Source organism: Amphiprion ocellaris, chromosome 2, assembly GCF_022539595.1.
Source record: "Amphiprion ocellaris isolate individual 3 ecotype Okinawa chromosome 2, ASM2253959v1, whole genome shotgun sequence".
Lineage (NCBI taxonomy): Eukaryota > Metazoa > Chordata > Actinopteri > Pomacentridae > Amphiprion > Amphiprion ocellaris.
Window position 1 is genome coordinate 15,802,511 of NC_072767.1, and position 8,659 is coordinate 15,811,169.

The 8,659-nt window shown below is 40.2% G+C and overlaps 1 protein-coding gene across 2 annotated transcripts; it reads left to right on the forward strand.

The window, feature by feature from the left end:
- Positions 1-4,679: 4,679 nt before the first annotated feature.
- On the forward strand, positions 4,680-7,828 carry LOC111575811 (regulator of G-protein signaling 21-like). Of its 2 annotated transcripts, none has more exons than XM_023281158.3 (5): positions 4,680-5,022; positions 5,356-5,415; positions 5,709-5,770; positions 5,932-6,098; positions 6,277-7,828. In XM_023281158.3, exons 1-5 carry the CDS (start codon positions 4,943-4,945, stop codon positions 6,463-6,465), a joined length of 558 nt encoding a protein of 185 aa, XP_023136926.1. In that variant the 5' UTR covers positions 4,680-4,942; the 3' UTR covers positions 6,466-7,828. The 2 variants fall into 2 exon arrangements, with proteins under 2 accessions (XP_023136926.1, XP_023136925.1); XM_023281157.3 differs by having other exon boundaries at positions 4,686-5,022; positions 5,706-5,770.
- Positions 7,829-8,659: the final 831 nt, after the last annotated feature.

The window sequence follows — 8,659 nt, forward strand, 5'->3', positions numbered from 1 at the left end:
TATCAAAATCAATATGTCATTAATGCTTACTCCTAACAGTGTATTTCACCTGTGTTAGGTTGATAACTAAATAAGTTCAACATATTACAGACAGTAAATGGCAATTAATTCCATTTAGTGCATCCAGTCATACTGCTCTAATTGTGCGGCACTCTTAGTGAGACTGTTAGCCACTGATTACAAACCTCAGTCTTTTAGACCCTGTTGACACTTGGATATAAAATCCGATTCAGTGATCTGATCACAAGTGGACAGCTGAGACATATCGCCAACTATTAGTGTTCAGATTTAGTTCCAGCCTATGCCCCTTCTGGTAGAAGGTTGTGGACATACGCTATCATTCAAAAGTTTGGGGTCACTTAGAAATGTCCTTATTTTTGAAAGAAAAGCATTTTTTCAATTAAGATAACATTAAATTAAACAGAAATACAGCCTAGACATTGTTAATGTGGTAAATGACTATTCTAGCTGGAAACAGCTGATTTTTAATAGAATATCTCCATAGGGGTACAGAGGAACATTTCCAGCAACCATCACTCCTGTGTTCTAATGCTACATTGTGTTAGCTAATGGTGTTGAAAGGCTAATTGATGATTAGAAAACCCTTGTGCAATTATGTTAGCACATAATAAAAGTGTGAGTTTTCATGGAAAACATGAAATTGCCTGGGTGACCCCAAACTGTTGAACGGTCGTGTATACATAGTTATTTTGTCAGTCTGTTGCTAGACAAGCTGTAGATTTGCTTCATGTGTGCTGGCTATGAGAACAAAAATGATTTAAGAACAAATGTGTGAGCTCCTCCAATTGTTCAGATTGGCAGGACAAAGTCACGATAACAACCACCACAGGATGGATTGGGAGGAGGGATTTTACTTAATGGACATTTACATCAAAAGATGCCATTTTTAGATTCTGAATCCCATGTGAAGCTAGGGTTAGACACCAAAAGTAGTATGATTAAGTTTGGGACATACTAAGGTTTTTGCTAAATATTATTTACACACATTATGTTACATTCAAGTTGACTCTTACAGCATTTAACCAAGGCTGTGATCTTTCTCTACCCTCTAAATGCTGTGTGTGCCATAAAATGCTATATCTCTCATAATGCTATAGCTGCAAGTGGAAATTGTATTGCAAGAGTGAATACTGTAGGAAATTTATGGGTAGAAATGTATGAGTGTATCGACTACTGCAAATGACTACTGCAAATTACAGCACAATGTAATTTCGGGCTGCAGGCAGAAACTATTTGCAGGTATCAAAGTAAACAGCATCATGAGTTTTCATTTACGAGCAGCACAGTTGTTTCAAAGTCATACGTCAGTAACTCTGAGTACACTGAGGTGTCAGGGGTTGTTCCTGATAACTGACAGAGGTCTCACATCTCCCCCATCACATGGCACGCTATTCTTCACACACAGTCTGTCAGTGTTTTCCCATAGCGCAGCACTGTTACCATGGCAGCGAGAAGGAAGTGAGTACTGTTGATGGCACGGTGTTGGTCAAGACAGTCACAGTTGGGGGAACTTTACTAACAGATCTGGGTGTTAGATGCGAATGTCCCGAATGTTAGTCCTTATACACTGCTATTTTGCTTGATCTTGTAATTGTAGACTGTAGAAAAAGCTTTCACTTCACAGTGTTTGGTGACTCTTCGCAACGCCTCACTACTTATAACCGTGTTTGGGCAAAAGAGAGAAAGCAGCATCAGTGAGGTCAAGCCAAGGGGTAGATTTTAACAGGGCAGCCTGTGGTTTTGCTTTAAAAAGCTTCAAAAAGTAGTCCTTTTGTTCTCCTAGTAATTTTTACAACTTTTATCAATGGAGAAATGAAAAGTGACATTGGTAACATTTATATAGAACCACTCTTCTTGTTCTGTCAGGTCTCAAATACTCATTTTTTAAACACTGCAATTAAATCAAATCCATTACAAAGCTACAGCTTAAAAGCTGGGTTTTTCATAAATTGAACTGGACTTTAACACTTCTCACTGTAAGTTGTTTAAATGTGTTCAGAAACCCATACTTCACAGACAGATTCCAGACAGAGACAGATTTTCTGTCTAGTTTTGTGTAGCCACATGATTTCCTATGATATCAATTTAAAGCGTCTTTTATCGACTAATATTTCCAGAAATTGGAGAAATGAAAAACAGTTTCTGTGTAAAATGGCCACAGGCGAGCAGAATAAAGCCTATCTCAAAGTGAAGTGTGCAGAAGCCCATCTGACTAATGTGAAGTTAGAGGCAGATGGTGTGACTCTGTCCTGTCACACTTATAGCTAGACTCTGAATTGGAGAAAGCCTTGTGGTTAAATTTACAGGGCTTTGATCCCTCTGCTTTTAAACTTGGGACTTACCAAAGCAGTTTTATAAGAGATCTTTACACCCATTCAAAGTGCTTCTTTCAGAGTGGTATGTTGCAACAATCCAGATTGGACTTTGAATGTATTGCATGTCCTGAAGCTGATTGTGTCAGTACAAATGCACACAAACTAAGAATATGTGAACACCAGCATTGACTTCTGGGAGCAGGGCTAGCATTTCTATTATAATTGCTTGGACTAAATTGGCACATGTGGTGGCCAAGATGTCGGGTAAGTAGTCGTTAGCTTAATTGCAACCTCACAGTCACCCCATACAATTTATAGTTGTATTACAGTTGTGAAGGCCTCCGCTGCCTGTATTAAACCCTTAACCTTCTCCATATGCATTCCAGTGAGAGCAGCACATGATTAGCCATGTAAGGCCAGTGTTATATTTTCTGCAAATACGTAAGGGGCCATGTGATGGAAATTTTGTCAACTCCTCAAGATTGCAAGAGTCCATGTAAATCCCTCTGCAGAAGTCTGCTGCAGCCAAAAATTTGAGTGTGCACTTATGACCTACTGTGCATGTATCGATCAGAGTCCTTCAAGCTTACTGCAGTGGAATACTGCAGGTCAGAAAAGAAGTATAAAAATAACAACTGCTGTCTACGTGTGCATCTGCAATAGAGTATAATCAAGGTTTAACCCTTGCAGCTGAGTCAGTTTTCCTATGCGAGGATGCAGATTTTACTACGGGTTTCTGGCTTCCAGCTGAATAAGTGTTCAAGTGAAATGACTGTTAGATCAACAAGCAGCATGTGAAGCCCCAATCCCAACACAGTGAATGACAATACCAGAACTGGCGCGCTGCTTCCAATGGCTTCTTTAACATTCTGAATCTGACATTCATAAATATCACCTGGATAGCTGTTCAAAGAAATTTGGCTAGGTTTTAACTTCACACATCTACTTCATTTTGTGTACACGCAAGTACCATGCCAGGAATGTCTTTGAGCATAAACAAAACTAAAGCTCTGTTCTCAACCACCTGATCTGCTACAAGCACTTTTCCCTCCAGACATGGCTGGACAACGCACAACCAAAAATGTGTTTTATTTACCCATACCACTACCTTTAAGATAAGATATAGGATTGGATGCTGAAGCCTGTAAATTCCCACAGCTCTTTCATCAGCTCCTATCAGCAGAAACCGCTACTTAAACGCCAGCATAAATATCTGTTTCAGAACGCCGCCGATTTGAAGGAAACGTCAAGGGTGAGTGCTACTAACGTAATTTTTCAGTTAATGCTAGTCCCATGCCAAGACTTTGTCCAGTTCACTACAAGTTCTCACACCACAGCTTGAGTTCTGGCAGAGCCCAGTTGTTTCTCCCCACCCCTGTCTGATGCCAGTCCCCCGAACAACTAACAGGCTCAGATGTTAAAGGCTGTGGTCCATCAAATATGTACAAGTCTGTTGACATTGGCAATGACATCCATGTTCATTATTCGACTAGTTAACTTTGTAAGTCTATCCTGTGTCATTTGGTGTTACAAATTCTTCATTTTGAGGTGAATGAGATTTACATAAAATTAGCCTAGATCTTAATCTTAGTGTGTATCCACATAGTTTTATACTTTATGTTTCCTGTGTTGTCTGTTTAAAAACCTTGCTGGCTGAGGATGTGAGTGCAGGCAGAATTTCATGTCTTCTGGGGGTTTTCCAAGCTATCTGTGCTTGTGATGATATTTGGCTTTAAATTAAAGAGACAACCCACAGAACTGTATTTTTTTTTTTTTTTTTTTTTTTTTAAAGATTTTTCTACCCACCATATAAGGATTTCAGTTAACAGTTTGACCATGCTGGAAGTTTTCAACAATAATGTAATAACTTGTGACTGAAAGCAGTGAGCGGTCATGATACGATGTTCTGACAGTCTTTCTGACTTCCTGTCGCCTTGCTGAGCCTCTCTGTTGCAATCAATTTGCTGTTTCCTCTTTCTCATATGGCTGTGTCCTCATGTTGCATGAATTTCCGGCAGATTTTGACCAATTTCCCTTTGTGGGATTAATAAATGTTAAAGTAGATTTTCACAAGAACAGTTCTTCCATTTGTCTTCACTTTTTAGTCTCTTTTCATGGACTACCTAAACACAATTTGTGAAGGTCATGATTTGCCTATCACAGTCACTGTTACTGTCATTTGCATCTTTGCTGCCAGACCAAAAATAATGGGAACATAGCCTGCTTTGAGCCACAGAGAGTGCTGTTTGTTTGGCCGCTCCAGTTCGGAGGCGGGAAGGAGCTGCAGCGGCAGAAGGGAAAGAAAAGAAGCAGAGACATAATAGGGAGTAAGGCATCAAGAGGAGGGAGGCATGCATGCAGTACAGTGTGAGTATGTGCTGTTTCTAACTGTGAGGTAGGAGGAGAGGAGGAACAGGAGAAGGAGGAGGAAGGGGTGCTTCCTCTTTAGTTTTGGGTTGAGCTGCTGATGTATCCCAGCAGCACCAGCACACAGCAACAGGAAACCTTAGTATAAAAAGCTGCATCGCAGGGGGAACCCTCCTCAGAGTCTCTCAGCCACAGCATGACCAGGACCGAGAGCCTGAGAGTTTGGACTTAACAAAACAATGCCCAGCCTAATCGTCGAACCACTCAACACACATCACTTCATCATGGACAGGGATGACAAGAAGAGAAACAAGAACATGTGAGTGAAACTTTACCACCGAGCTGGGACTTCCAGTAAATGTACTGACTTGATGAGAAGTTGCTTACATATCTATTTAATACCAGATGATGTCTTGACAAACCTCTGTTTTTGCTTTTTACATTCTCGTAACAAACCTGTAGAAGAATGTCATATCTACTTCATAGCATCTCCTGAAAATAGTAAATAATGTCATCTAGCTTAACTTTATGTCACATGCTCTCTTTTCTAATTACTTACATGCCAAACATGCCTTGACAGATTCGCTGGAAACTAATTTACTAGCAGTAAATCCAGCAGGGATATATTCATGTATTTCTTATTTCTACGCAGTGGAAAGAACTTTATGTGCCGACTCCAGTGCATGTTCTCACACTCGTCAAGCTCTGAGAGGTAAGGAGACTTATGGAGTGTTTTGCATACATTTCAGTTTTAAAATAGCCAGCCTGCTCCTATCATTTCCATCTATGGCATCATGAAAGGATTCAAATGATCTAGAGACACCATGTTTGCTTTGGCAGAGCTCGCACATACGTCAACATATCCCAGGCTTTGACATTTTTGTATGAATATGATAAGCACATCTGCTATGCTTTCTTGATTAAACTGCTTCTGTGCCCTTGCAGCTTCATTTTACCCAAATTTGATTCTGGTTAAGTAATCCAACTTACATTCTCTCCCAGCAGGCTAAGTTTAGAAGATACCCAACAATGGTCACAGTCACTGGAAAGGCTTCTCGAGTCTAAATGTAGGTTCCTTATCCCCTGAGAATGAGAATACTGCCAGAACAGTAAATTATGTTTGTGCGAATGAGAGTTGGAAGAGAATAATTGCTTTTCTGTTTTGCAAAGAAAGCTGAAGAGGCGGTGTTATCTGTGCCTCATGCTTGGTTTTCTGTGCTTCCCTCAGATGGACTGGCTACTTTTCGCAACTTTCTCAAATCTGAATACAGCGATGAGAATATTGAGTTCTGGCTCACCTGTGAGGACTACAAGAAGATCAAGTCTTCATTCCGAATGTCCTCAAGAGCCAAGAAGATTTATGAGCAGTTCATTAAAGCAGAGTCACCTAAAGAGGTAAATCCAACTCAGAAAGCAGTTTACATTCATACACAGACATTGTTCATACACATATATGATACCATACATATTTAACAATGGCTACATATCAAAGCAGAAAAATGCCAGCTCTGATGTTGAATCTCTTGCTCTTGGCTCCAGTCCCCCTAATTCCTATCTGTGTGCCTCATTCCAGATCAACATTGACTATCACACCCGAGAGCAGATCAAAAGGAACGTCAAGACTCCCACCATGCACTGCTTTGACGACGCTCAGAAGATAGTTTACGGTCTGATGGAAAGAGACTCGTACCCACGGTTCCTCCGCTCGGACATTTATAGAACTCTCCTGGAAAACCTCGCCGCCGACGCCACGAAGGGATGAAAGCATGGTCAGAAGGAAAGAGGACGGACATTAAAACCCATAACTGGAATGTTTGTGCTCCTTCAGGAGGAAGGACTGACAACAAAGAAGGAAGGAGGGTCGGCCAGCACGGCACTCGGACACATACTAAGGCCTCACACCTCGGCATCGCCATTAGATCCAGAAGCAAACTGTGCTTTAGTTCCGCCTCGGGGAGGATCCCCACACTGAGCACCACACACCTGAGGACTGTGTAAGAAGAAGCACAACCAGCACTTATGATAATGATCCTGTAGTGTGTGTTTGCACTGGATGATAAGTTTGTGTATGTCAGTGTGTGTGTTCGACAGCGAGTGAATCAGCAGGGTGACTGAGTCCTGCTTCGACTGTGGAGCTGCGTAAGCAAAACGTTCAACAGACGCCCTTGGGCCTTCTTTGCGGAGGTGTTTCCTATGCAGATAAAGATAGAAGATGTAAGATACAGCGGATACACTTGATTAACTGTGTGTGTGAGTGCATGCGTGTGTGTTTGTAGAAAGAGAGAATTTAGCTGTAGTGTTTAACCGCCGCGGACTCAGAATAAGCTGTCACAAAGGAGCTGGCCAATTATTCAATGACAGCACTAAGGAAGACAATAAATCCATAGTGGACAGAGGATTCAATACTGATATGTCACCCTTAGTAAAAGGTTGTAGAAGGCCACTTAGTTCTACAAGAAGTATCGTGGAACACTTTAAAGGACCTTTCTTTATTTCTTTTTAATCTAGATCGGACCCATACGGGGTTTTAAAAACTGATTGCAGATATTTGTTTTAGATTTAAGCTGTCTATAAGTGATTTTTTTTGTGCCAATATTTAATATCTTCAAGCTTGATCAAGTAGTTTCTTTCAATAAAAATCCTGGATTATTATATTTTTATGATATCAAAACACAATCATGCACATTTTTGCATGGAATCTTAACAGAATGTTGCACTCTAGCAATCGAGAGCCTCCCATTTACGGACAGTCACGTCTAATTTCATTCCTCCGCACTCGACTTCTGGCCAAAGTCTAAACCAAAATACTCATAGCACTGAAATGTCAAAAGTTGTGATTTTGTGTAATAAACCGCTCGAGTGGAATAATTATAGAATAGGATGTTTCACGTTGCATGATAGAATGTTAAAACTCCTTGTATACCCTGAGAATAGGCCTTGTTACTGCTTTCTAAAGCATGTTGTGTGAATGTATTCTTAGGGAGTTAATAGCTAAGTTAACTTAAAAAGATAAACATTGTTTTATTTATTATTCATTGTCACCATTTGAGTACAAAGTTTGCTGCAGTGTTGAAGTGCTTGTTAAAATGTTAGTGATTGAAATGACATTAAATTATTTAAATCGCCTCCTTGCAAGTAAGTGAACTTTTTCAGCATCACAACAGTTGCATTTCATCTCACTCACAGCGTTTCACATCACAGCTTTTAATGCCGTGTGCTCTGATTTCAATCTCATGGTCTGTTTTAAAAAGACAAATAGATCTTGAAACATTGCATTTGAAAAATAATGGGGATGTTTACATGTGATAGTCTGCTACATGTTTCAAGCAGTACTGCACTGCATATGTATGGGAATATAAAGACTGTGCCAAGCACTGGTGGAGTAAAGGCTTACTTTATACTTTATACTCCATTCTGAAAATTGGCAAATCATATACACAGCATTTTATTTAGAAGTTGTGCTCCTGGTCTCTTATATTTAAATATTTAAGCATTTTATTTGAGGAATAAGCAAGGAGGTGAAGTACAGATATGCAGTGATCTACCCACAGTAACAAAATAGTAACTTCTGAATGAGCGTGAACTTTGGGGCTTTGACTTTTAACGTCTTTTCTCAAAGTTTATGAGAAATGACATAAAAGAAAACAATCCTTGTGGTATCAGACAAAGGATATCGGGCACTCGCAGTTTCCTGTTACCCTCGCTCTTTATCTCTGAAAGGCATCTGCTGACTTGAAAATGAAGTACATAAGTGATACGTGCTGCTTTCGAAACAGGAAGGCCTGGACTTCCAGTTTCTTGTGAAATCAGACATTGTGAGAAATGAGATTTTCTCTGCCTGACTTTGTACTTTCTATTTTCCTTAGTGGAATGCAGTCCAGCTGAGCAGGCTTCATCTGAGCAGATTAACACAGCTCACAGAGATTGAAGATGTGAAGTTGTGTTCTGCTGGAACA